We start from the raw sequence: 25,899 nt of genomic DNA, 5'->3' as shown, positions 1-25,899 counted from the left end.
ATATACTTTAAGAAATGTCTTCTAAGATGAAATAATAACTGTGGCTTAAACCGAAACAACATACCAGTGACATTTACACAATTGAATAAAAATGTCTAAATGAGCACGTGAGGTCAATAAAAACGCAATGAGACAATGATAATGCATATTAATAAATATTTATTTAGTAAATTTCGCACATTGCGCTCTTTTCACACCCAAATGCTTATTACAAATGGATGTTTATTCTCTGTAAAATCTTTTACATTTAGAATGTCTGTACACATTTCATGGTACAACCATTACCACCAAGTGTCACCAAAGAGAAAAACAAAATAAGACTCCTAAAATGTATCCCTAATGTGCTAGCTTGCAAAGCTTTATCAATTATGAATTCCGCCGTGCTATTACCGAACAACCCGTTATCCTACAGAAGACCAACAACAAATAGCTCGGCCTGGTCAAAGAGAACAAATATATGTGAGAAAGTAGCCCAGAAATGAGATCTTGGTGCAAAGGGTCTTGGTGCAAAGGTGAAGAAGAGAGAGAGAGACAGTGATGATCAAGAGAAAGTAAAAATCACATTATCTTTAAGGGAGAAATTTCGGAATATAAACATCCAATGTATTTTGTAATCATTTGTTTTCTATAGACGTTGCAGCAGTGGTCATGGATGTTTTCCCCCCCCCCCCCAGTTATTTAACACGGGTGGTGGTACAGCACCTCCCACACTCTGGCCTACTCCGCTCAGTGGCACGGCAGTAGTTGGTGAACTTCTCTTTCAGGAGTTGTCTGTACTGGTGGCGGTTGTTATAGAAAGACCGGTTTCTTTCCAGAAAGGCCCTGATTTCATCCTGTGTCAGACAGTTCCCTTCATCTGAGCGCCCTTCTGAATCTTCCTGTATTAGCAAAGCAGTCAGAGTGCAGGAGGTTACATAAAGCCAGAATCCAACCACTTCATTCATTTATTCTCAAGAAGAAAAAGCTAAATCTAGTTAGATATAAAGAATACAAGAACATAGACCCTCCATACTGTCATTTAATCTACATTTCTCACTGACCAGAAGTTCCAAGAGACTCGCGTTGCCCTCTGGAGGCCTCGCATCAAGGCTCAGGTTGGTTTGAGTCGCTGTCCAAGGTAATTGCAGTGCAATGCTGGCAAATGTATTCCCACATAAGGAGGAAAGGATTGCTTTTGTTCGGCAAGTGTGCGATGATGAAGGACCTGGGCGCGTCGTGTTCCCGTCAGACATACAACCATCACATGTTTGTCCCTGCGGAGGAATGCATGGTTTTGTTGATAGAAATTGTTAAATATTCTGCTTAGAGGATTTAAATTGTGGAATTAGTTATCTCACCTGATTGTTGCATAAACCCTTGCCCTTCCGTTTCTTCTTTTTACTCTTGCATTGAGGGTTCTCCACAGAGTTTGGCCAGCAGTCCACACAACTGCCTATCCCATCCTCCTCCTTGTCTTCAGCACAGTGATGAACATGTGAGTCCTCTTCTGCAGAAGGTAGACGAAGACAGGATTTAAGTAAAGCAAGTTGTCTTTAAAAAGACCATGAAATTTCTCGGTATCTGAAAGCAGCTTAGACCTGCATCGTTATGGTTGCACATTCCCTCAGAGCAGGCAATACAAGAACCTTCTCCGGAGCCTGTCTCACTGCCCTCCATACTTGAGGAGTATCCGCAGTCGCTACCATTGCTGTGGGCAGGCAAATCTGTAGATATACATGGACAAAGAAATCTTAGAAGAATCTAATGAAAAGTTTGTTGTTTTAGTAAAGACAGAACTGAATATTAAAAAAAACAAAAAACAGGATGATACGATTCCAAGCTGCACCACAAAGTCAAGATGCCGGTGTGCATTTCTACCCCGTTTGATGTTGTCTGGGCAGCTACAGGGAGTGCTTCCATTGGCGGCAGTGGTCTGATCACATCTGGCCTCCTCCTTCTCCTCATCAGGGCTGCCACACACTTGGCAAGTTGCTTTGATAGACTCAAGAGAAACCTTTAACAAACCAAATGGGATGGACTTTAATAAATACAGGCAATCAAATGTGCAGATGAAAACAGTCATTTGCGAAGAGAGCGTTGTCTCGCACAAGTACCTCCGCCAGAATATTCTCCTTGTCATCTCCCTGCAGTTCAGAGCTGTCAAAGCCGCACTTGTTTTTGCGACGATTCTTTCGCTTTTGCCTCTTTTTCTCCTGCTTCAGCTCTTTGACCCTCTCCTCCTCAGACAGCTCCTCAACAAACTGCTCCAGCCGACTAAATCCCTGCATCTTCTCCACAGCCATCTAGAGGCAGGTTATAAGTACATTATGACGCAGCCATGATACGTTTATCGGCTGATGAATCGGTCAAGAATACAAACCATACAAAACAGAGGCTTAGAAGTACCTCAAAACTCTTGCGTAGTGCATCAATTCCCAAGTGAAACAATATCTGCCACGTTTGCTCCTCTGCTCGCAGCTTCTGCCAGATCCTGTGCAGTCGCTCATACAGATGAATACCGAGACAGGTCAGGACTTCTTCTTGTGCAATGTCAATGGTCTTGGCATGCCGCTCCCTGCGTCTTTTAAAAAAAAATTTAAAAAAAGTATAAAAGTACACATCAACCGAATGCATAAGAACATTGACGGGAAGTAATATAACCTGGCATGACAGAAAATGCCTCAAATAAAACTGACTTGCTTAATGGTAAAAGAGAGCGTTGTAGTTTTCACTGCATTGACCTCCACTTACTCATAGCCTCCAGCAAACTCGGGCTCTGCCCGGCCCAGGAGGTGAGCGATGAAGTCTGTCTCACAGCACACATGGATGTGGCGTTCATGGGGGCAACAGCATAATCCCTCATACAGGGCAGCGCAATACCCCTTTTCTTTACTGCAGTCCAACTCCCCAACAAGGATGTTGTAGGCCCTCAGGACTTTATTCTTGCAGTCAGAGCAAAACCTGCAGACAAGAAAGTACTGCACAGTTAATGGGGGCTCTTTACATACCTTAAGGAGCATTTTGGAAAGGAAGACCTCCAGTAAAACCAAAAGAAAGGTACGATAGTCACACCTCACCTGTGTTTACGCAAGTATGTCTCCAGTGTCTCTAAGAGACAAGCACTATCGATGAGGACCACCTCTTCCCTGCACTCCTGAGACATCAGCTCCCACACGTCCATCCAGCTTCCTCTGTAAGCAAGCATACAGCGGTCATAGTTGTGGCAACTAATGTTTGTATGACTATCAAAGGAAACAAAATGTGTGTAGATGGTACACAGTGATGACTGGCCTAAAACAGAGATGCTCTGCAGGCTGTAGATGCACAAACGTGTTGTTTTCTATTGAAATACTTTTAACCTGTCATTCTCTTTGTGCACCTGTCTCTACGTTGGCTAGAACTGATTGAAACACACTGGCCCTGTCCGCAGGGAAGAGTTCCAATTAAACTTCTCAAATAAAGCCTTTAATACAACACACAGAAAGAGAAGAGGAAGAAAAAGCTGATACAGATAAAAATGGTAATATTACTCACCCCAAGGGTTTAGGTTTGTGGGTGTCTAAGGAGTGTAACTGGCAGCGTTTGTTCTTTTTACTTTTTGGAATGGCATCGATCATGTTGTTCAACTTTGACCTGTTAAAAAAAAAATTTAAAAAAAGGTTTTCATAGTATACCAGAATTAATTGAGTTTACAAACAGAGAAAGTTGTACATTTGCTAGGTATGACAAATAATAAGAATAAAATCTAACAGTGGAACATTGTCCGACACATCTCTGTAAATGCACGGTAGGAACTTTTTAAAAATCAGTTTTTACTTACCAAAAGCACGTACTTAAATGCAATTAAAAACTGTTAGCTTGGACTGTTCTCCTTGTATACATGGTACCTGGTATTACCCATGGTATTTGGCAGTGAAAATGAAAAACACTTTTTAAGATCTTACCCGTGGACGTAGAAGAGGGTGTAGAGCTTTTTTACGTCTGCTAAACAGTCTCTGGTGACAGAGAGCATGCCCGTGGGTTTCACTGTAAGGGGCTCCAAGGCTGGGTTTCCCGATTCCACTAAATGCGAGAAGAGGCGCTCCACACTTCGTCTGCAGCCCACGCATGGCACCAGCTGAGATAATGCACCGTACACTTCTCTGGATGTCACCATCATGGCAATATTCAAATCCTGTCGCTTCAACTTGGAGTGGTACTAAAGGCCAAGGAATCATGCATCTGTTACCACTTTTTTAACAAGTTATATGAAGACAAATTACACGTCAATCAGTTCCTGAAAATTAAAACCACAAACCTCAGAAAATTGTTTCCAATGAGAAGTGTTTATTTCCTGGCTGCCAACATCCATGATACTGTCAGAAAATTCCATCACCATCTGACGACAATAGTTGATATACAACAATTAATATACATTAAGGAAATTCTCAGAGACCCTCTTAAGCCTGTCATCTTGTATACCTACACAGCCATACTTATAGTCAAAGCTCTAAGCGTTCTCTGTTCAGCTGTCTGATAGATGAAAGATAACCGTTTTTCCCTTGGTTATAACTACACCTTTGTTTCTGGACAATGAACCAGTTGAGGGCAAACATTGGTTTATGAGTAAGCCCATTCCATTCTCCATCTGGTAAAATATTTGGGAAACCCTACTGACCGTGAGACTATCATCTATATACAGGGGAATCTGTCTGGCGAGAAATGGGTAGTCCTCTTCCCCTTCCCTGCAGACTCCCACAAGCCGTGCCATGACCTCTTCCATTTTGGCTGCGGTGAAGCTCGCCTGCAGGTGACACACAAAAACCCACTGATAACGTTTGACATCAGTACAGGTTACACCAAGCTAATGCTAATCAATAGCAGGTCATTGAGGGGTAACTGCACCATTGCCTTGTCACGGCAAGCTATTTTATAGACCAAAATGCATTAGCACATGGTACAAAATGCAGAACATTTACCGATTCAGCGTCATTAACACTGTTAAAGTAACGTTACACACACAGGTTTATTGATCAAGATTTAGCTAGCTGGCTTTATGTTAGCATGACAGCTTTCGAATGAGCTAGAGGGAGGACATGTCTATAACCTTTTGGTTTGTGAACTCTGTATTTGTCTTGGTTGAAACTATTTAATAAATGAAAATAGGATTAATCAGGCACACGCATATCGTTAACGTTACATGTTGGGCAATAAAAACAGTAACCAACAGCTAACGTTAACGTTAGCCTGCTAGCTAAGGCATTGAGGAAGCCGGTCAGGGTATAATATCCACAATGTTTTCAAGTGCTAACTATATACTGAGCTCAACAATACATTACCAAATAATATATGTACTGCAGTATTGAAATAACGTTAGTGTTTGTACGCCATGTCGATGCCAGCAAACTTGGCTAACTTACTAGCTAGTTAGCGTCGGTGTCATACACCGCTAACGTTAGCAAGCTCCAATACGGCTAATATAAAGTTGAACTGGGTGACTAGCTATGTAGCAAATGACACTTTCATTAGCTTCTCTGAATAACATTTAAAATATAAACCAGAATCTAACGCGTTGACATAGTAAAGGTGCACCTAAGTCAAAAGCATTGTGGTTACTCACCCGCTTTTAAAAGTTCCTCTTAAAAGATAAACAAGTGCGACAGTGAGTGAAGCTGCTACGGTGACAGAACCTTCATTACTGATGTGACCTTTGCCCCCCTGAGCGTAGCAGCTGATGTTGTAATGCGCGTGGCCTTCAAGGGGTACGCGCATTACAACATGTCTGTATGTATTCCCACACATATAAATATATATGTGTAAATATATATACACGTTATATTAGATTTCAACGTTAGCTTTTGAAGTCGAAATATATACATACAATTTCTCTGCGTTATTACAGATTATCTCTATAGATAGATATATAGGTATTGAGATCCATCTACGTATATATCAGAATCATTTTAAATGAGTTTCTTTCTACAAAAATGTCAGATCCTAACTGGACTAGGTCTTAAAATCCTAGAATATGTGATAGCAATTTAGCAGGACTGGCCCATATAGGCAGAAAGCATTATTTTACAGCAACATAAAAATGTTTTTATTGCACAAAGAACACACACACACACACAGACTTTTAATGTTTTTGTATTCCACTGTGTATTTGTATGTATATTGTTTGAAGTTGTTGAGGGCAACCACACAAAATGTTGAATAATGAGAATAAAAACCTCTTTATCTTTAAAAATGAAAACAATGCACTGTGAGAACAGTCAGTGTTAGGCTTAACACTTCATTTTACTCCAACTTGTCACTTATTTGGAGACACCATTGTATAAAGACATGCATTACAAGAATATTTACATTAGTATCTGCAGCTTTACAGAATGTCAAAGTCTGTAACCGCTAGCCTCACAAAAATAAAATTGCAGAATGAATCTAGTAGTTTTATGAATGGAATTTTACCAGAATTTCACTGTAACTCCACAATGATGTAACACACCTATTACTGAACAATTCACAAACATGTAGGACAGCAACACAACCAGAGAAAATGAACTGCTGCAACTAAGTGTGTCCACTATTGAGTTTGTCAACCCGGTCATGACATTTGCAAGCAGGAAAAATAGCAACTGATTCCTGCTGACAGCTTGAACAAGACAGTGTCTTTCTATGTCACTTGTCTTTTTGTCATAGATTGAGTCTGGTTGCTTCTTATGCGGATTCCACGATGAGGGTACAAGGTGACAACCTGATGTTCTTTTGGAAAACAGTAAAACCATATCAGCAACACCAAGACAGGTCATAAAAAACAGAGACTGAGCAACACTCCAGAGGCAGAAAGGTAAATTAGCTAAGCGGCGAGACACTGGCTCCACGAGAGTCTGACATGTGAACAAAGCAGTGTACAGCACAAAACTTCCCAAAAAGAGGTTAAAAAGTGCTTTGAGCCACTGTCTAACTTGGGTTCTTGGTTGTATCACATACAGTCCAACCTGCACTCCTGCAATGTAGATGGCTACATAGCCCGCTGCAGAGAATACACCCTCCTTGTTAGCGTGCAGAAAGCTAACTTCCCTGTCTTTATTGTGGATAATGAAGGTCTTCAGCCCTGATGTCTCCAGAACCAACTGATAAAATCCGCTGATCAGAAGGGCAATGACCCATGCACGACTGACTGGAAGAACGGCCAAAAGCACAGAAGCCACAACTCTGACAATGGCTAGTGTGAAAAAAAAATTCCAGTGAATGCCATATTCTGTCACATGCTCGTGGTAGCCTGAGATTTTTAGGCTCACTAGCCTTCCCATACCAAGAACAACCAGGGGCCAGACAGACAGGAGCTGCTTTACGATGTGATTCACCTTGGATCCTGATATGTTCTTTCCCCGGGCCTCTGGACACACAAGGGCATTTGCAAAGACATATGCCCCAACACCAAAGTCCATAACGCCGGTGCCATAGGTTTCAGTTTTAGCATATCGCCTTGGGAAGATACTAAAGTCCACGGCAAGAATGCTGATGGCAGTTTTCACATTTACAAACACTCGGAAGATGGTGACAAAGGGAAGCTGGTTAAATTGAACGTGACTCTGGAGGAAGTTGCTAACGGTGTTTTGTGGAGGCCGAGATGAGCAATGACTGTTGGTACGGTAGATATAAGACAACACACAAGCTGAAATAAAAGCCAGGCCCAGGATGACTTGGTGAAGAGCATCACTCAGGATCGTGCATGACAGGACAAGGGGAAGGATGAGAACACAAAAGTCTAGGAGCAGGTGAGAAATCAGTGGAAGTGGCAGCGGAAGAGTTCCCCCAGCCTGGTGATACAAGGTCAACATCAGTCCTCTGCTGATGAGGCACAGTGGAGTGAGAAATGACCCCAGGCCCACCTCCTGCAGAGTGGTCCCATTGAGGTTACTGATGAATGCTTCCTTCAGGTCCCTCTGAGACATGGCCTGTGAATATTTAAAAAAAAAATTGTAGTTGAGAGAAACATCACGGTATTTAGTGGCAAATATACATATTAACATTTTCAATAGACACTGGGAAGTTAAACAGCATTTGGGACTCTATTGCAGCACCCGCAATCAATTCAGGAGTGACGCAGAGATCGAAAAGTGGCAGGTGGCAGGTTCCTATTTCAGAACGGCAGGTACATCTTTCAAAATGGCATGAACCGATCTCCTTCCTTTCTTCCTTGGCTTAATGCAAGGCTTCATTTGGCCAATGTTTTGATAACCTACCGCAACCAGTCCGACTAATCAATGGGAACAACGTGTGTGTGTGTACTCAGACTTATTTCATTAGGTTGTTACTGGAAAATGGGTTCTCGATTAATGTTTTTTATAAAGCACGGTCGACACATTCCTCTCTATTGGTTCAGAGTTGGCAGCGTTGTCTGAATCACAACATGTTCCAATAAGGTGAATGGCATGGCATGTCCGAGTGATCGACATGTTTCAATCGTAAGAGTGGCATGTCAGTCTCAGTTATTGGCATGTAGCACTTATGAACGTCATGGCAGTCTGATGCGATCCTTCACCATTTTCCACCAGCATAAATATGATGGATAGCAGTGTACTTTCCCTCTTGATCTCATGAAAACGTGGCTCGAGTCTTCAGTGGCAAAACTCATTGTCGTAAAAGATACTAATTTACATGGGATTCACATATGGATTAGGAGGCGGGTCTATGTCGTTACATGGCGTTTTGAGATCAGGTTATGTCCTTCTGGAAAAGGTACCTGCCACCTGCCACTTTTCGATCTCGGCACTAGAATTTAGTTATAGCTCTGACGTTATTTGTTCTCTTTATGAGTTAGAGGTAACAAAAAGTAAGTTATCCCCTAATTCCATCAATTAAGTTACTCAACTCTTCATCGGCTGACCGTCGGCCAGCAACGAAAGTTAAAAGCTGAAGCTTTGTTCGTGTTTTCTACAAAATAACATTGTAAAACATGTTGTTTCACTTTGTCAGTTTTTTAGCATCGACCACGAACCATGGTCATAGTTTTCTGATCTATTCTGCGGCATTTGATACGCAAGCAAGGTATTTCAGCGTCTAGTTAATAGTACTTACTACGGATGTTTCTTCTAGGCGCCGTAAATGAAGTTTCACAAGATACCTGTTTCACAACATACCTATTTAGAGTTGCTTGACGTCCCCGTGCGTGATGCTATCCTGCAGTGAGCAGCCCACAGTACGCCTGACAGCTCAAACGCTTCCGCATTCCGCCTCATGAGGCATTCACAGCACCTCGGGTTTCTGTAAATTTCCAACGTAGACTAGACTTGAGTTTAAAGCATAAAACAATTCAGGAAAATAGTATCCTCGTGAAAGAATTAGTAGTGTCTTAGACAGTCGTTAATATCCTTAATAACTCTGGTTATTAAGGTCTGGTCCAGGCAACTGGTAAATACACGGTAGAGTTCCACTTTTTGGAACAACAAAAGAAAAACATTTGCATCAAAGTGCAAAATATGAATTCCTAATTTTAAGTCCATTTAGGTGGTGTTGAAATGTATGTTCTAAAGATATAATATTCTAAATGAATACATTATTTTCAAAAGAATTTAACTGACAAAGCCCTTACTAGTTTAATTCTCAGGCAACGTTGGACAGAAGTTGGACAGCTGGTCCCTGAAGCGGCAGGAAGAGGGCGGGAACAAGTGAGAGGTTGGGAGCTTGGGAGGCAGTTGGAAAAGCAGCAGACACAGGAAGTTCATGGGATTTCTCAGAGTGTGGAAAGTATTCATCATCGCAGGGCTACAATTTAGAATAACTTCAACTTTTCCTAAAGTGAACAATATTCACTGAACATTGCTCAAGCTCCTATTGAGGATTTGGGAAATTTGCAAAGTTAACGGTAAAATCGATGAGTTCTGCCGACAGCCGACGTATCGTCAGCTCAGGACTTCTCCCCGGAGAGGTGAGGACCCGAAAAGACCCGCACAGTGTCACACTTTCATAAACCTTTGAATAATCGCGGACACAGGGCTACAACTGCTGCGATTCCCTTAATTTGCTATGAGAACAAGACGAGGGTGCTCATTAAGAAGTGTATCAGAACGTATTAAACGCTTCATGTGTTTGATAAGTAAATTTAAAGTGTTGTTTAGTCTGATCGTAATTGTGTTATTTGTGCATTAGGTAATGAAACCAATTCCATTCAGACGATTTCCATTGGATGTAGGCTAATTGTTATTGGATTAAACCTGTTTGCACGAATGTAGTTAGTACCTGTTGGCAGTGGCAGGATGCAGGTCGATCCCACGTGACCTTGGCAAGATCAAGCAGACTTCTATCAGGCTTTTTGACGAGGTGAATCCACGTGACCCATTGACCAATGTGGCTCTGAGAAAATACTTAAGACCCTGAACTAATTTAAAATTGTATTAATTGTTTTTAAAATTTTAAATGGGTTGTCGCCTTCCTACTTGTCGGAGCTCTTACATGTCCACACACCTATCAAAGCACTGAGGTCGTCTAATCAGATGCTCCTCGATGTGCCTGGATCCAGGTTAAAAACCAGAGGTGACCGAGCCTTTTCAGTGGCTGCTCCAAACCTCTGGAATAGTTTACCTATCCATGTAAGAACAGCTCGGACCATTGCAACGTTCAAGTCCCTGCTTAAGACCCACTATTATTCATTGGCTTTTAATTCAAGTTGAGCTTTGATATTTTGACTTTATTCTTCTCTACTGTCAGATATTTTGTATTATGCTCTGTCTGTGTTTTATTGTATCGCTGCTTTTCGAGCTTGTTAAGCACTTTGGTCAACCGAGGTTGTTTTTAAATGTTCTATATAAATAAAATTGAACTTGAACTTGAATATGTTTTACAAGCAGTTTTACTTCATTTTTGATGCCCATGCGTATTTTAGGTTACAAGGTGCCCCCTCACATTTGAATTATTAATATCATGTTTGCCTAATTCATTCAGGTGAACGGATTTGTCCAGAAAGTCCATTCCCCTCACTCGTCCCCAAATGATCCAGTGGAGGGAGAAATCCAGGCCTTCCTCATCGATGAAGACCAGCTCCACACTTATGACGACCTCACCAAAGTCAACCCGGTGACCACGTCAACAGGTAACAAATGGGGCTCTATTGTCACTGTGGCCTCTAGAGTCTCTTAAGATCACTAGATAAACACAACGTGTCACGGGACTCTGCATCTAGTGCTGCCTGTTTCAGCAAAGTCGTATTGAAGTCATTGTGGGCTGATTCTAATCAACATATGACCACTTCCTCTCATTTCATAAATCTTGATGTCTCTAGTGAGTGCAACTTTGTTTTTATTTATTAAAACACAGTCTGTGTGACGCTGTGTTTTCCAGCCATGTCACCTTGGGCTGCAGCATTTACTGTGTATTGTTCAAACAATATCTAGCTCAAATCTGATATCCGTGATAAAGAAAAATAAGAATGCATGAATTACTGCAGTGTACAAATGAGAGGGATCAAGTTTCACTCAGGAGAGGGAAACAAGGGCATGAATTACTAGATTCAAACATTCCCAAAACAACCATTCTTGTATTCCTTGTGTTTTTATTGAATGCAATATGACCACAGGTGAATATGAAGCATCGTATCCTGTCCATGTACACCAATATCTGATTTGATCAATTTACTCTTCATTGCTTGTCTTGAAAAAAAATGCAGTGCCATCGGCATTATGCAAAAAGTACAAATTAAATCATATTTCATATAGCTTTTTTCTAAAGCTCCGGAAGTTATTTCGCTGCATCTGTGACATGAAACATATTTTTTTATCCCTACCTAATTTAGTAATAGATAAAGATATCTTTACCGCGTTGGTGCTGCTGTTTTCTCGTTCCCGCCTCCGTCGTCTCTCCTCTAAAAATGGGCGTTTATGTAGTTTCCTCTTAATCTCTAATCTCATTTTACTGTGTTAGTGCTGAAATGCCTGCAGGCCAGGTACAGCGCGAAGGTGTTCTACACCCATGCTGGCTGCACTTTGGTGGCTCTGAACCCATTTGAGCCGATCCCCGACCTCTACTCGCTGGATGTGATGAAGGAGTATCACGGCGCTCCTCAGCCTCAGGTAACAAAGTAATAACTGTGGCTTGTGTATTTTTCTCAAGGGGCTTTTTCAATCATGGTGGTTGCAGGAGGTTTTGGATGAGGGTGGGTGACTGTTACAAACTTTGCAGTGTTTTCAAAAAAAGCCAAAAAAAGTCCAAAAAAAGCATCAACCTCCCTGTTTTGGGGTCCAACATGAATCCTCCAGCTCCTTGTCTGCTTATCAACTATCTTTTTCAGCAAACATCTTCAAAGTCAAACTCATTCAACTGCGAGCATCTCCTTAAGTCACTGACGGCTCTGCCAGAAGTCTAAAACGACCCGTTTCTTTGCCAATAGGAGTTCAAACCACACATCTTCATTGTGGCAGAGGAAGCCTACAGGAATGTTCAGGGCCAGCTGGAGCCGGTGAACCAATCCTTGGTGGTCAGCGGGGAGAGCGGTGCAGGGAAGGTAGGGAATGGTGTGCTACGCTTCAGGGGTGTTATATAGACCAAGATAACTTGGTAAGTTCTTTGAATGACTCTGAATATCATTAATGCACTTCTTCATTTTCTTCCTATTTGTTGTACTTAGCTCAGTACAAGATATTAAACTAATGGCATACCAGTTAATTTGCTGCTCTGAATGCACAAAAAAAAGCATCCGGCACACAGGAAGTGATGTTTCCTTTTCCTATTTCAGCAGCACAATATAATAAACATAAATTAAGCTAGTTTCAGCTTATGAATTGTGAGAAACTTTTGCTTTTCTCTCACAGCCCTGTTTTATTTTTAAATAACTACTGTTAATATAAGCACAAATCAGCTGTTGGCCATTCGTCTTTTTTTTAACCATGTCACACACTTAATTAGTTAGTTGGTTAATGGATAGATACATCTATAGTGAAGATAGTTGATATGAACAGTTTATCACTGAGGAAAACACCACTGCAATGAGCCAAAAGTCAAATAACAAAGACAAATACTTAAGAAGAGATTAAACAATTGCTATGTTTAATTGACTGAATAAATTGATCAACATCATTTATTCGCGATTACTCCAGTTGTGAAGAGCATTTCCCTTCTTGTATTTCAAACACAGTGACGGGATCGGGAGAAACGAGCGTTAACGGACTTGTGGATTTGTTTCTTTGCAGACATGGACGTCCCGTTGCCTGATGAAATACTACGCCACTGTGGCAGCTTCCTCCTCCGTGGTGAAGAGTCAGGACACAGTGGAGAGGATAGAAAGGAGGGTGCTGGATTCCAACCCCATCATGGAAGCTTTTGGTGAGAAAACGGGTGATCGCTGGTGTCTCGTTAAGGTAAATACAATCACTGTGGACGTTCCCAGAGTCAACACTTTATCCGCCGTGTGTAGGCAATGCCTGCACGCTACGGAACAACAACAGCAGTCGCTTTGGGAAGTACATCCAGCTCCAGCTGGACAGGTAGGTACTCGCAACTGATCCTGCTGCACGCTCTACTTCATCAAGTGGGATCAGTGCATCGGTTTGACGTGGTGTTTTTTACACCAAGGTGTCAGCTGTTAGTGGGAGCATCTGTGCAAACCTATTTGCTGGAGAAGACCAGAGTGGCTTGCCAACTGGCTAATGAGAGGAACTTCCACATATTTTACCAGGTGAGTTAACGGGGCTGCCCATCGTCGTGTTTGGGTTTGGGACTAACATTCACATGTGCAGATGCTGAGCGCATGTGGCTTTTCAGATGATGAAAGGTGCCACCGATGAGCAGAGAAAGGAGTGGAAGATGCCACGTAGCCGGAGTTTTGTGTGGCTGCCAAATGCAGAAAAGACAGTTGATGGTTTGTCTTTAATTATCGTGTGTATTAAGAAGTTTTTTTTATTCTGTACATTTATGTACCTACTCTCCATGTGTTGTCTTCATAGAGGATTGCTTTGATGAGACTGTCGAGGCAATGGTCCATCTGGGCATTAATGCAGAAAGGCAGAGACAAATATTCAGGGTATGGTGCTCTTCATCGCTAACACTTTTTAAGACAACTTAACCTCCTCTGTTTAGCATTTATAAACACTACGACACTACAGTTAATAGGCTTATCTTCTATGAAGGCATATTTTTTATTATTTATATATTTTTAAACTGTTTTGGTCTTTTTTTCTGTCTTTATCTTCATTCATTATGTTTATGCAACGACATCCAGCTGTATGAGCGGACAGGAGGTGTTAGTCACTAAAAAATAGATGACAAATAGTATTTACATCTATACCTCTTTTTACATGCATCCATGCATATTAATAAGATTACGTTAAGTTCCTTTTTGTGTGAATGTGTGCTTGTTCTTATCAGTTTAATTGATGTGTCCCACAATGTCTTTGTATTATCACCCTACTTGAAGCGTAGTTACATGCACACGTTATGTGTTCTAAATTATTTATTAAATGTTTATTTTTTACTTATGATTCCTAAATATAATTGTTAAAGTAAATTATTACATATTCATAAATTTCCAGTTCTATTTATTTTTATTTCTCTCTTGGCACAAATTTTACTTTCTGTTTGTTGCGTTACAGATATTAGCTGGGATTCTGCAGCTGGGGAATGTGAATTTCTCCTTTTCCACGGATGAATCACAACCTTGTGATCTAGATGAACAGTCCAAAGGTATTTGACACAATTTTATTTTAGATTTAATTTTCTCACTTACGGTTATTGAGCTGTACAGAATAATGCTCAAGAGGTTCTTTGAGAGAAACACACAGCATAAATCCCACAACACCGTGCTCTCTGACAACAACTGTAAAAAAACTGTATGAAATACATAGTTAACAACCTTCCACTCGGGTCTGTGTTTCAGACTTTTGGCAGAGAGCTGCCGAGCTGCTGTGTGTCACGGCCGAGGAGCTTCGGACGTGTTTGAGGGTGAGGACGTTGAAGGCGGGGAAACAAAGTGTGCTGAAGCCCTGTTCCCAGGCAGAGTGCAGCATGAGGAGAGACTGCCTGGCCAAGGTCATCTACGCCCAGTAAGAAGGAGGATCTGATCACGTCCAACGGCAATGTGATAATATTATGTACAGAGGGCCGGTCATGCTGGCACTTGTTTTTGTCTTGTGACCAAAACATTCCTTTCCACCAGACAATCAAATGTTAAACCAACATGCTTTTTGGTTTACAATAAACAGAGAGGAAGACGTGTGTAAATTCCTCTTTACATTCTAGTCAATTTTTTGGAAAGGAGTTTCTTTTTTTCTTACAGATTATTTGATTGGCTGGTTACGTTCATCAACAACAGCATGTGTGCAGACAAGTCCATGTGGTGCAACTTCATAGGTAAAGACATGTTCTTTTACTTAGTTGAATATCAATGTGAATAATTTGTTTTCATTTTTCCTCTGACTCTTTTCATCAGCTCACACATTCCTCTCCTCTCTGTGATCTGCAGGAGTTCTAGATGTGTACGGGTTTGAATGTTTCCAGATCAATAACCTGGAGCAGCTGTGCATCAACTACGCTAATGAGAAACTGCAGCAGCATTTTGTGGCTCATTATCTCAAAGCTCAGCAGGTACGACATTCATCAGTTCTCCGTGCAGAGATCTCAGAAGAGCCATAGTTTCTCTGCCTGATGTGTTGATGCGCGGGCCTCAGACTGTGAGCAGGCGTCACGAAGTCTCTGCTGATCGAACCTTTCGCACATTGTACAGCGTGAGGAACAAAAATTGTACTAGAAAATTTGTGTTTATGTCTGCTTCTCCCAGGAGGAATATGTATCGGAAGGGTTGGAGTGGTCTTTTGTCAAATACCAAGACAACCAGAGGTGTCTCGATCTTCTAGAGGGAAGTCCCGTCAGTGTGTTTTCACTTCTTAATGAGGTATGCTGGTAATTCATTTTAAACACATTATTTATTGATAAAATATGCATTTATAACCTGCACAACAAAAAACAAGCAGGAAGACACATTAATAATCTGAAAAGAATACATTTAGAAAACCAACATTTTATGGATTTCTATTTTTTTTCCAATGAGAAGCTGTGTCCAAACTTTTGACTTGTACTGTGTGTATCTGTAGGAAGAGAAGGTTGACACCATTTGACATACCTTTTCTTATAGGAGAGTCGTCTCAATCGAGTCTCAGACGCAAAGACCTTCATGGCTCGTTTGGAGAAGGAGCTCTGTGTTAATGCCAACGTCAGCTGGGACAAGTTCAGCAAGGTGCCACACTTCACTGTGGCCCATTACGCCGGCAAAGTCAACTACCAGATAGAGCGAATGGTGGAGAAAAACAAGGTGCGTACCACAGAGAAAGCGTTCAGAGAGTTCCCCACGTCTCCATCCACTCATCCACCGTGTTGTGTGTGTGTGTGTGTGTGTTAGGATCCAGTACCGCCAGAGCTCACCCACCTGCTTCAGAAGTCTGACAACCCCCTGCTCCGCCAGATCTTCTCTGATAAGGAAACCGAGAACACAACCAGCAAGGGGCTCAGTAGAGTCACCGTGGTCTCCAAGTTTAAGGTGGGAGCCCACCAAAGCTTTATTTACTGGGACTGCATTAGCTAGATGGGGCGTGTAGATTCCTCTCTGGAGAGTTTAGTGATGGTACTGACTAATGTCTGATTGCAGAACTCTCTGGAGAGCCTGATGAAGATCCTCCACACCACAACTCCTCACTACACCCGCTGCATCAAACCCAACCCCGAGTGTAAGCCGCTCACCTTCAAAAAGGAGGAGGTAGATATTTTTGTCTTTTTTATTAATCGCAATTACAACAAAAGTGATTCCTTCTATTTAAAAACAATGTAATGGTTTGAATGGTTATTTCCTGTCTTCTCTCAGGTTATCTTGCAGTTGGAGGCCTGTGGGATTGTAGAGACTATTCATATAAGTGCTGCTGGCTTTCCAATAAGGTGAAAAAAATGTGATTCAATGAGATTAAAGATTGTAGATGGAGAGAATGGCCTCAGCGCTGTTTCTTTAAACTGGGGGCGTGTTGCTTTCTATCTGCTAGATTAATAAACGGCACAAGTAACTCAACTGAACAAATTTGGTGAATCTGAAAATTAATCTAAACTATCCCTTTAATATTTGCTTTGTTTTTCTTGGATTTTGGTTGACTGGTCATTTCTGTTGTACAGGATTCCTTTCAAAAGCTTCTTGCAACGCTACGGACTGATTGCAAAATATTTAATTTTCAAGTCAGGCAGTGTGGGTAAGTACAGTTTGTTTAAGGTCCATTTTGGCATGTTCACTGTTGACAAAGAGTGACTTTCTTTCCTCTGTGGGTTTGCTGATGTATTCCCCTTTTCCTTCACTAGCCTTCCTAGTAAGCGTGACCCTCCGCTCTCTACTCTCCTGGGGACTTTTTCATTTGGTGTATAAAAACAACCCTTTCTAACAAAATGGGCAACATTTTATGAACTTTTCAGGTAAATGCATGAACCTCTGTCTATCAGAGCTCGCGTTGCGTGTTTCCTGTATCTTAACTCATTCCTTACCGGTGCTTTACTTCAAATTTATCTTAACACACTATTTTGCTGCTTTTCATCCACGCCGGCAGCACTGCTGTGTTGGTCAGCCAGTGTGTCTGCCGGTATGTTTCAGACTAGAATAAGTCAGCTGTTGGATGGATGGCTCTGATTGCCATACAATTTGGTACACGTTCACCTTCCTTGGATGAATTCTAATAATTCTGGTGATTCCCTGACTTTTGCTGTAATGCCGCCATGAGATCAAACACTTTGGCTCGAGGTGCTGTACTTTGTGTTTTAGCACGCTGAACTAAGAACCTGAGTGTGTTTAACATTGCACCTGCTGAACATCAGCGTGTGAAGCACTTGAGAGGCTGTACACTCTCAAGGGATCTGCTCTCTAATACCACTGAATCAGGTTTGAGTGATTGATTGAATTCAGACGGAGTAATGGTGTCCGACTCTGTGGAAGCTGCCTGTGCTCTCTCAATCATAACCACTTTTCAGCTCACTCACCGAATCTGATGCGGTAAAATTGACTCTCCAGACAGTCGAGTGCTGCTCTGCCCTTCCTTTATATTATGTCTCTTGTAATTTGCTCTAATTCCAATGTTCCTCTTAGATGTGGAGGCTGACCGCAGCGACACGCTCCGGCAGGAGGTGGAGAAGCTCCTCCGTGTGGTGCTGCAGCACAAGGCGTTCGACCCCTCGCACAACCGGGACTGTGACAAACCCAATTCATGGGTCCACTGTGGCAGAACCAAAGTTTTTCTCACTCAGTTAATGGTCAGTCACTTACATACACCGACATCCTCACATCATATGAAGAATATGTGTAACTTGGAACACAAATACCTCAAAGGGAATAAGCTAAAATACTACAACCAACACTTTATTTCTTCGTATCTTTCCTGTTTGGTGTTTCAATTACTTAACAGGCGCATGAAGCATACAAAGGCTCCGGTCTGCTTTTGGAGTTCTGACCTGCCTGGCTGTTTTCCCACAGCTCGATCCGCTGGAGGATCAGAGGAAGAAGATCCTGTCCCAGTGTGCCTTCTCCATTCAGTGCTGCTGGCTGAGGTTCCAGCGTCGCCGGCGCCACGCCCGCCAGCGGTCTGCTACTCTGATCCAAGCAGGTAAACTCTTAATGCCTTAAGACCTGACCTGTCTGGCCAATCGGAGGCAGCAGCTCATCGGATTAACTGATGTGGACCAAATGGATATACATACAGTTTTGTCTCCACGATGCAAAGCCTACACTTGCAGAATGAATGGCGTGGTCAGATGTTGAATGTGTCTCGTGCGTCCCGCAGCGGTGCGGTCGTGGCTCCTCAGGAGGCAGCTCCAGAGATGCAACAGAGCAGCTGCAGTCATCCAGACCGCCTGGAGGAAGAGGAGGGTGAGATCTGTAAAGAAAACATAATGTGCCTCATGTCTTCTTGCTTATTTTTCATGTTCCAGAGTTTTACGAAAGCCTTTTGTCAGCGTACGTTGGGTCTGAAGATCACAAGGAAACTGAGAAAAAGTGATTTTTACCAGACACCACCTGTCTCTGCTTGAATCTACATCAGCTGCTCCCTGCATAACACACGTATCTCTGACCATGTAGTTGTCAGTCAATGAACAACATAGCAACAAATAGACATGCACTATTCGCAAGAAGCAAAAAATGTATGGCTCAGTGGGGTTTTGTTTTTGTCGCAGGCCCTTTTGAAATCATTGGCCGAGGCAGAACTGGACGACGCAATGGACCTAGCGGAGGAGGACCTGCCGGCATTGAACGCTGTTATCAGGGAACGGGGCTCAGTGCAGCTCTCCTCCCTGCAGGAGCCCGTCACAGTGCGAGGGTGGCCCATGGGCCTGGCTCTGGCCTCAGCGCCGTCCATCACCATGTCTCTGACAGCCACAGGCTTTCAGAAGATGATGTCTGTGTTGGCCTCCCTCAACGTGCCCTCCAGGAGAAGGGAGTATAAGGTGAAGCCCAATCAGTACTCACAGGAGCTAGCCTCCATACGGGCTCAACCTAAGGTGAGGGCACATAGTTGTGTTAGATGTACCATCAGATTTTTACTATCAAGGATTTTTATCATGTGGGATTCAACTTTTTCTTGTCTTCTCAGGGATCTGTAAAGCTGCACTATCAGCGATCTCCACTTCTCTATGCTGACACGCAACCAGACATAAAGAGAGACGTGACGGGATTCAACGCAATCCTGCTAGAAAAAACTTTGTAAGCAATCCCACGGTGCTGCCGGCCAGAGGTGGATTTCATGTTATGGTGGGAAAGCATTTGCACCTCCATGAAAAGAGGGGAAATAATATAATTTTTGCTAACAACCTGAATCCTGGCATTATCATTCTTTTTTAGCCACCAGGTTAGGTAAGATTATGCACCGTGCCGTGAACCTGACTTCATCGTAAATCATCTGTAGGCCCCCCCGGGTTCCATGAAACAAAAAAAATCAGATCAAATCATTGAACAGGATTTTGGTTGATGTCGCTGCAGGACAGAGCCTATTGATCAAAGTGTTGGGCCTTTGACAAGTGCCTTTCTTATAATCTACTCTCAAATCAAGAATGGGCTGTCGATACAACTTTATTTTAAAGTGATTATTTATGACTGATTTTAGGGATTTATTATCGTAAAATCGTTTGCACATGAATTAAGTATTGCACATTATAACCACGGACCTGCAACAAGCGCACATGAACAAGAGGACACACAAATTGTGTGAAATAGGGAAAGCAAAAAATACAGTTTTTGTATAATATTTTTTTATAAAGAAATCTGTAAAATATTTGCTTAATCCACATTGTGTAGATTTTCATCTATTGCATTAATGAAATTACTGCACAACCGACCAAAGTCTTATTACACTATTTTTTGTTTAAAAATGGTAAACCTCTTTGGCTTTAAGTAACGTTAGTAGTTATTCATTTAACTTTGATTTGATCCTATGCAATACTTACCGACAGCTGGTGATTCCTTTCATATCTTCAGTTGTGCGCTCTTAACTTTTTCCAGCCATAGATTTACTCAAATGTGGCATTCAGTCATTATGACAGTTGATCATTTGCAATATGTACACTATTTTGTAAGTGGTAACAAGGGATTGTTGTAAAACTTGAAATGTTGATATTTAATGACCATTTCTTTTAAAATAAGTCTCTTAATAAAAATGTAACTGATGCACCTTCCTTACTTTGTTTCCATGTAATCATCTGTTGCATATATTTCTTTAGTGGTGACTCAGATCATTTCAAAAGGTTTCAGCATTTATTTGAATACTGTAGCATGAAAAAAAGGGCAGGATCACAGTCACAGATTACAGGAACTAAACTTCATGCTAATGAATCAGACTTTATACAAAAAGATGATCAAAATGGATCTGGTAGAAAAAAAAACTAATGTTGGCAGTTTAGAAAACTTCATCTTCATTGCAAGATTTGGCTTCATTTTCAACAATTTTCAAACATCGATCAGAAAATTCCACAAACAGAGGCTCCTGCATGGCCGCCTTCATAGCATCCGCTTTGCTATCTGCACCGTCTATGGAGCGAAGTAACTCTCTCAGGTGGGGGTTGCAAAGAACATCTCGTAGCTCTTTTGACTGACCTTTAGAGAAATTCAAAAACATGAATTACACACCTTGTATATATTATTTTTAATAAATGAATGTGCGTATTAGAGATTACGGTGTGTTAGATAAAGTGTGAATACTGTTGGTTTAATACCTAACAGCTTAAGCCTCTGCAGAGGGACTTTGTCAATGATGTCCTCTTCGTGCAGAAGATCCTCAACAGTCCACGTTTCTGAAAAGACATGAAACAAAGTCCCTTATCCATCTGGGGGAAACATTAGACTGCTCGCTTATATCGTACCTTGGCAGGTGGAATTCTAGATATCTCACTATTTTTTTTATTGTAGTGCAACGGTGGTTATTAATGTGTCATAAGTGCATCATCCACAAACCTAGATTGCTCCGTTACATTGGTGGCCTTCTTAGTTTAGCGTAGCTGTCTCAGTTTAGCTAGGAGGCTAAATCTGTTGTAGTTGGGACAAGCTATTTCAAAGTGGAAACAACAAGGACCATAAAGTTTCCGTTGACCAAGTCAAAGGCATTGCGACTAAACTAGACGGCTGATTGGCTACAACAAAGTGTTGCGGTAAGGTCCCATGTCCTCATGAGGTTGGCGGAGCTTAACACCTCTGTTATATGCAATGAGCGGCTCTTTTTGTCAAAAAAAGAGCCGCTGAAGATTTGGTGACCGTACATACACATTTTATGTAGTCTGGCTGGTGAGCAAACCTTTTAATGTCAACCCCTACCTACAAACATCTTTGTTGTCTTAATCTACTAAAGGGACAATTGAAAATTTTAACACTAAGTGGTAGAAATAAGTCCTATCATCTTAACTACTCTCAGGACTGGGAGAGCAGTCCTGACACCTGAGACGCCTGTGTGAACAAAATACTGGACAAATGAAAAGTACTGAATATAATAGGATAAAAACAGATGTGGAAAAATAACAACTAGTTAAAGTGTAATTAGAGAAATAAAAATGAATAAATATTTCCAGCTGAGTATGTTTACATGCATGTCCACAAAAGGAGTAATACAATGACATCAATAGTCTCCACAGGATCATTCGCAAAAGTAGACTTTGTGTTAGTATGTGCATGTTATCAATTTAGATGCCATAATGATGATCACGCTATCGCCATATGATAGCATCATGATGACGATTCCTTGATTTTATCAATGTTAGACAGTCCAACATATTACATCTTAGTTGTGTTGAGCTCACGCTGGCAGGGACACACTATACAAAGAAGAAGAATCACAGAAATAACTGCATACCAGTATTAAAAGAATCCGTTGCTTCAGGATCAATAGGTGCAGGCCGCTCAACAGGCAGGCAAGTGTCTATGGACAAACAAAGATTCCAATGGTTGATCAGTGGACGATGACCAACGCAGTATGTTCTCCAAATATTATCACAACTAGTAACATAGTAACTATAGTATATAGTATAGTAGTATAGTAACATAGTAACTAGTAACAACTAGTACAACAAATAACATTGATAAATAATCACCAAAATACTAAGATCAAGCCAATTTACCTTTATGTGTCTTATAACAGCCAAGTGAACAACTGAAAGACAGAAAAGAAAGAATAGCTCTAATAAAAAACAAATGTATCGGGCTATATAATAATAATAATTATTAGGTAATACACATTGACATCAGTACACTGAACAGATGTTGTATGTTAGTGTTTCAAAGTAAACATTCTAAATGGGAGATGAGATCTATTCCTATTAAAGCAGGAGTTTGATAACTTCAACCCAGGATGACTAATGACTTTGTGCATCAATTAATTTGTCAATCAAAAGTATTTCTTCTAGAGAGAGCAAGGGCCTGCGAGTTACAAGTGACGTATGTAGCTGTCCCATGTTTCACGCGTCATACAGCGGCATGGTTTGTAAATGAGGACATCTTTTTTGGTTTCTGAATTTGTATCTACAGCCTTTTTTGGCTGTAGATACAAATCTACATGTTTTTAAACGGCACGTGTCGTGCATGATTAAGTTAAAAGCTTACGATAAGGTGCTGCACTGCGACCGTAATCTCGAAGGAATCGTTAATTTAGCTAATGTCAGCTCAAAGTTTTTATTGTTAACGGTATTTGCTTATTTAAACTCGTCGTTAAACGTTAGGTGTATCAAACTTAAGTATGTGATAGGAGCAGAGGAAAAAATATCTCGGAACTGTTGTTTTTATTTTACTTGATCCAAACAACTCGGTCGCCAATTGAATGCTAACTAACGTAACGTTAGCTAACGTCGGCTAGCTACAGGAAGTTATTTAAAGTTACTTACTATCGTATTTTGCATGCTGGACATTTGTATTTTGGTGTGGGTTCACTGCATACACTGCATATCTGCATCCTGGCGAGTAGAATAAATAACGTTAAGTGAGGAATAAATTGGTTGTTATGCTAGCAGGGGAGCTCCTCGCGCATGTGTGTAAACCAGGAAATAAATTGTATCGCTTCCGGTTGGAAATCCTTCCTTCAAAATAAATGTATTATGTACAGTTCAGTCACTAACACTTTTATAGATTAGCGAACCTCTGGTTCAGCTGAGAAACACTTTATAACAAATTTATTTGGGGAACTTTTCAATGACTGTACTCGTTTTGTTTACAGTATGTATGCTGTAGAATTGCAGTAAAATACAAGAAATGTGGCTGCCAGTAGATTACTGTAAATTAACGGGGAAATGTGTTACAGTGTAGGATGAGAGAAGGGAGAGAGCAGAGCCTGAGACACCAAGTTCCTGAAGGGAGGAGAAAATGATCTGGTGCTTTACTGTGTCAAACGCAGCAGAAAGGTCCAGAAGGATGAAGACAGAGGAGAGAGAGCTCTAGCATTGTGGAGTTGCTCTGAGACAGCAAGGAGAGCAGTCTGTGTGGAATGGCCTGACTTTGAAGCCTGACTGGTGGGGGTCAAGGAGGTTGTTATGGTGGAGATAGGAGAGTTTCATGTCAGCTTCCACAATTTAAGTGACAGACTATCTCTCATTAATAAAAATGAACCTGCAATTTGAAATGCACAAATAAATCTATTTATTTGCTGTGGGTGATATCTTGAAGCATTTCTGAGAGAACCTACTGGACAAATGTACAAAATGTAAACGTAGCAGGCAGTCATTCCCCTCAGAAAACACTTGACTCAGGGAGAGAAAAGCTCATAGAGAGCAGGAGGGTAATTGGTCTAAATGTGAGGGTCAGAGAAATAATACATTCTGCATTAAAAAAACAAAAAACACAAGAACCGTAACAAACCTATGACGCATACTAAACTAGCTTAATTAAAGCAAACTGTTTCTATTCTTATTCCGTTATGAGCAATAAATAAAACGATCTGGCCTGGTTTTGTTCAGATTTTATTGAATCAAAACACAATATATAATATATTCAGCACCCACATGGCGATATCTAACTCTTAATATGTATCAAGCACACACTACTGACCTAGCTGCATACAAATTCTACTTGCAAAGCTTTAAATTGAGAGTAGCAGGTCTCGCTACAGAGAAGGGAATGAAGGGCTGTCCCGTTGCCCGATTACTGGGCCTTTTCCTCGGAGTCACAGCGCTCCATTCACCGGGTCAGGGAAAGCAGGGAACCTCGGCCAGAGTCAACATCAGGAATCCAACTTTGTGTCCAGATCTGTGTGAGAATTCAATGGTGATCACAAATAATATCCTGCAACCGTTTCATTGTCTATTTAACTGCAGATTGCTATTATGCTATTCATAATTTAGTCTAAAATGTCAGAAAAGACCATTTCATTCCTCAAACCCGTTATCCGTTAATAAGAAAAAGTATAATAAATGACCTATTTGATTGCAGTTTTTTTTAAATCTGCTGTTACGTAAGGTATGAAATGAAGCAATTGTTCCATCTGAAAACATACAAAAATGGAATCGCTTGATCCAGTATTTATGACGCTAGTCTGTCAAATAATGGACTAATCGGACAAAGCAAACTTGACTGCTGACTAAAACAGTCGACGTCCGTCTACTGGCCATTGTATAGTAAATAATAAAAACATTTTTTTTAAGAATGGTTAATCACAAGTTTAAGAAATTACCTGAAAACACCGAAAGCGATCAAGACAAGATCTTGGGTCTCCTGCGTTTCACTTCGCTGTTGTGATATTTTTCTGTTATTTTCCTTTCGTGTCCTGCGGGGCAATGGCGGTTTGTGTTCAGCTCGATCTCTCGCTTGGATCTTCCTTTCCCACAAGCATGGCACGAGTATTCACGCAGATTATAATAGTCGTATTGATCGTAATACGTTTCCTCGAAACAAACGAATCTTTCCATATCTGTCGCCATTTGGAGACGGAACGCAGCGGCTTTGACCAGACGAGTCTCGGAGCCTGTAAACAGATGAGGTCACCCTATGTTTATATACTTATAGTCACGTGATCCCGGCTGTGCCACTTTTAGATTTGGGAAATATGGACTGTAAAAAATATTTTATTTAGAAATTTTGCATTGTAGTGCTTGTTCTAAATTTATTTTCAATTTTATTTTAGTGGGGCTGTCCTTGTTTATCATGTTAGATTGAATCCTTCGGCTTCGTATTTCGTAACACACACGTTATGCAATGTATGACAAACAAAATGTTCTTATTGAATAAATGTTGGGTATTAAAACTGCTGTTATAGCAGTGTTTCAACCGGCTTCATCAGTCGAGGGGACGTTCAGGGACTGCATTGTGTTTGTGATATGAAAATAAATCCACATCCAAGGAAATGCACAGTGTTTATAATTATGTCCGGTATGTATGAAAGTTAATGGAGTAACAATGCAGAACACATTCCGCTCAAGCCTGATACGATACAAAACGCACGCTGTGTGTTCGCATAAACATTTGCACAACCAAAT

General features: G+C 41.1%; 4 protein-coding genes across 6 annotated transcripts; 1 reads left to right on the top strand and 3 right to left on the bottom strand.

Annotated features, from left to right (window-relative positions):
- Nucleotides 1-139: 139 nt before the first annotated feature.
- Nucleotides 140-5,719, bottom strand: ggnbp2 (gametogenetin binding protein 2). Its single transcript, XM_040182412.2, has 14 exons — nucleotides 5,579-5,719; nucleotides 4,637-4,762; nucleotides 4,277-4,357; nucleotides 3,924-4,177; nucleotides 3,514-3,612; nucleotides 3,057-3,170; nucleotides 2,731-2,940; nucleotides 2,386-2,560; nucleotides 2,094-2,282; nucleotides 1,858-1,993; nucleotides 1,578-1,703; nucleotides 1,338-1,486; nucleotides 1,041-1,253; nucleotides 140-878 (listed from the first exon to the last, which is right to left on the bottom strand). The coding sequence occupies exons 2-14, from the start codon at nucleotides 4,739-4,741 to the stop codon at nucleotides 675-677; spliced, it is 2,055 nt and encodes a 684-aa protein (XP_040038346.2). The 5' UTR covers nucleotides 4,742-4,762; nucleotides 5,579-5,719; the 3' UTR covers nucleotides 140-674.
- Nucleotides 5,720-6,034: 315 nt separating this feature from the next.
- On the bottom strand, nucleotides 6,035-9,211 carry pigw (phosphatidylinositol glycan anchor biosynthesis, class W). 2 transcript variants are annotated; one of them, XM_040179773.2, is made up of 2 exons: nucleotides 9,102-9,211; nucleotides 6,035-7,916 (listed from the first exon to the last, which is right to left on the bottom strand). In XM_040179773.2, exon 2 carries the CDS (start codon nucleotides 7,911-7,913, stop codon nucleotides 6,420-6,422), a length of 1,494 nt encoding a protein of 497 aa, XP_040035707.2. In that variant the 5' UTR covers nucleotides 7,914-7,916; nucleotides 9,102-9,211; the 3' UTR covers nucleotides 6,035-6,419. The 2 variants fall into 2 exon arrangements, with proteins under 2 accessions (XP_040035707.2, XP_040035708.2); XM_040179774.2 differs by having other exon boundaries at nucleotides 9,040-9,181.
- A 342-nt stretch (nucleotides 9,212-9,553) lies between these two features.
- myo19 (myosin XIX) lies at nucleotides 9,554-20,635 on the top strand. Of its 2 annotated transcripts, none has more exons than XR_013468268.1 (24): nucleotides 9,554-9,889; nucleotides 10,903-11,050; nucleotides 11,878-12,026; nucleotides 12,344-12,457; nucleotides 13,143-13,275; nucleotides 13,367-13,436; nucleotides 13,525-13,627; nucleotides 13,714-13,810; nucleotides 13,896-13,972; nucleotides 14,541-14,631; nucleotides 14,825-14,990; nucleotides 15,224-15,297; nucleotides 15,410-15,531; nucleotides 15,725-15,838; nucleotides 16,079-16,255; nucleotides 16,343-16,480; nucleotides 16,589-16,696; nucleotides 16,802-16,872; nucleotides 17,101-17,174; nucleotides 18,056-18,219; nucleotides 18,440-18,569; nucleotides 18,747-18,958; nucleotides 19,138-19,461; nucleotides 19,554-20,635. XR_013468268.1 is itself a non-coding variant. In XM_040179768.2 (24 exons), exons 1-24 carry the CDS (start codon nucleotides 9,836-9,838, stop codon nucleotides 19,665-19,667), a joined length of 2,898 nt encoding a protein of 965 aa, XP_040035702.1. In that variant the 5' UTR covers nucleotides 9,554-9,835; the 3' UTR covers nucleotides 19,668-20,635. The 2 variants fall into 2 exon arrangements, 1 of the variants encoding a protein (XP_040035702.1); XM_040179768.2 differs by having other exon boundaries at nucleotides 18,747-18,832.
- A 55-nt stretch (nucleotides 20,636-20,690) lies between these two features.
- znhit3 (zinc finger, HIT-type containing 3) lies at nucleotides 20,691-25,443 on the bottom strand. Its single transcript, XM_040179776.2, has 6 exons — nucleotides 25,098-25,443; nucleotides 23,320-24,673; nucleotides 22,561-22,592; nucleotides 22,296-22,361; nucleotides 21,169-21,246; nucleotides 20,691-21,049 (listed from the first exon to the last, which is right to left on the bottom strand). Exons 2-6 carry the CDS (start codon nucleotides 23,385-23,387, stop codon nucleotides 20,853-20,855), a joined length of 441 nt encoding a protein of 146 aa, XP_040035710.1. The 5' UTR covers nucleotides 23,388-24,673; nucleotides 25,098-25,443; the 3' UTR covers nucleotides 20,691-20,852.
- Nucleotides 25,444-25,899: the final 456 nt, after the last annotated feature.

Source organism: Gasterosteus aculeatus, chromosome 7 (assembly GCF_964276395.1).
Source record: "Gasterosteus aculeatus chromosome 7, fGasAcu3.hap1.1, whole genome shotgun sequence".
Taxonomy (NCBI): domain Eukaryota; kingdom Metazoa; phylum Chordata; class Actinopteri; order Perciformes; family Gasterosteidae; genus Gasterosteus; species Gasterosteus aculeatus.
Note: the sequence above shows the minus strand (reverse complement) of the source record. Positions and strands in the feature narration are given on the sequence as shown.

What these genes read in the sequence shown, in the direction of transcription:
- ggnbp2 (XM_040182412.2), bottom strand. Translation starts at nt 4,741, where the DNA reads ATGGAAGAGGTCATGGCACGGCTTGTGGGAGTCTGCAGGGAAGGGGAA. An exon ending in GAGTTTGCTGGAGGCTATGA is followed by an intron (nt 2,561 to 2,730) that starts GTAAGTGGAGGT and finishes TTTTTTTAAAAG; the next exon opens with ACGCAGGGAGCGGCATGCCA. An exon ending in CACTACGCAAGAGTTTTGAG is followed by an intron (nt 2,283 to 2,385) that starts GTACTTCTAAGC and finishes ACCTGCCTCTAG; the next exon opens with ATGGCTGTGGAGAAGATGCA.
- pigw (XM_040179773.2), bottom strand. Translation starts at nt 7,913, where the DNA reads ATGTCTCAGAGGGACCTGAAGGAAGCATTCATCAGTAACCTCAATGGG.
- myo19 (XM_040179768.2), top strand. Translation starts at nt 9,836, where the DNA reads ATGAGTTCTGCCGACAGCCGACGTATCGTCAGCTCAGGACTTCTCCCC. An exon ending in GAATGGTGGAGAAAAACAAG is followed by an intron (nt 16,256 to 16,342) that starts GTGCGTACCACA and finishes TGTGTGTGTTAG; the next exon opens with GATCCAGTACCGCCAGAGCT. An exon ending in TGCTACTCTGATCCAAGCAG is followed by an intron (nt 18,570 to 18,746) that starts GTAAACTCTTAA and finishes TGCGTCCCGCAG; the next exon opens with CGGTGCGGTCGTGGCTCCTC.
- znhit3 (XM_040179776.2), bottom strand. Translation starts at nt 23,387, where the DNA reads ATGCAGATATGCAGTGTATGCAGTGAACCCACACCAAAATACAAATGT. An exon ending in CCAGCATGCAAAATACGATA is followed by an intron (nt 22,593 to 23,319) that starts GTAAGTAACTTT and finishes TCTGTCTTTCAG; the next exon opens with TTGTTCACTTGGCTGTTATA. An exon ending in CTGTTATAAGACACATAAAG is followed by an intron (nt 22,362 to 22,560) that starts GTAAATTGGCTT and finishes GTTTGTCCATAG; the next exon opens with ACACTTGCCTGCCTGTTGAG.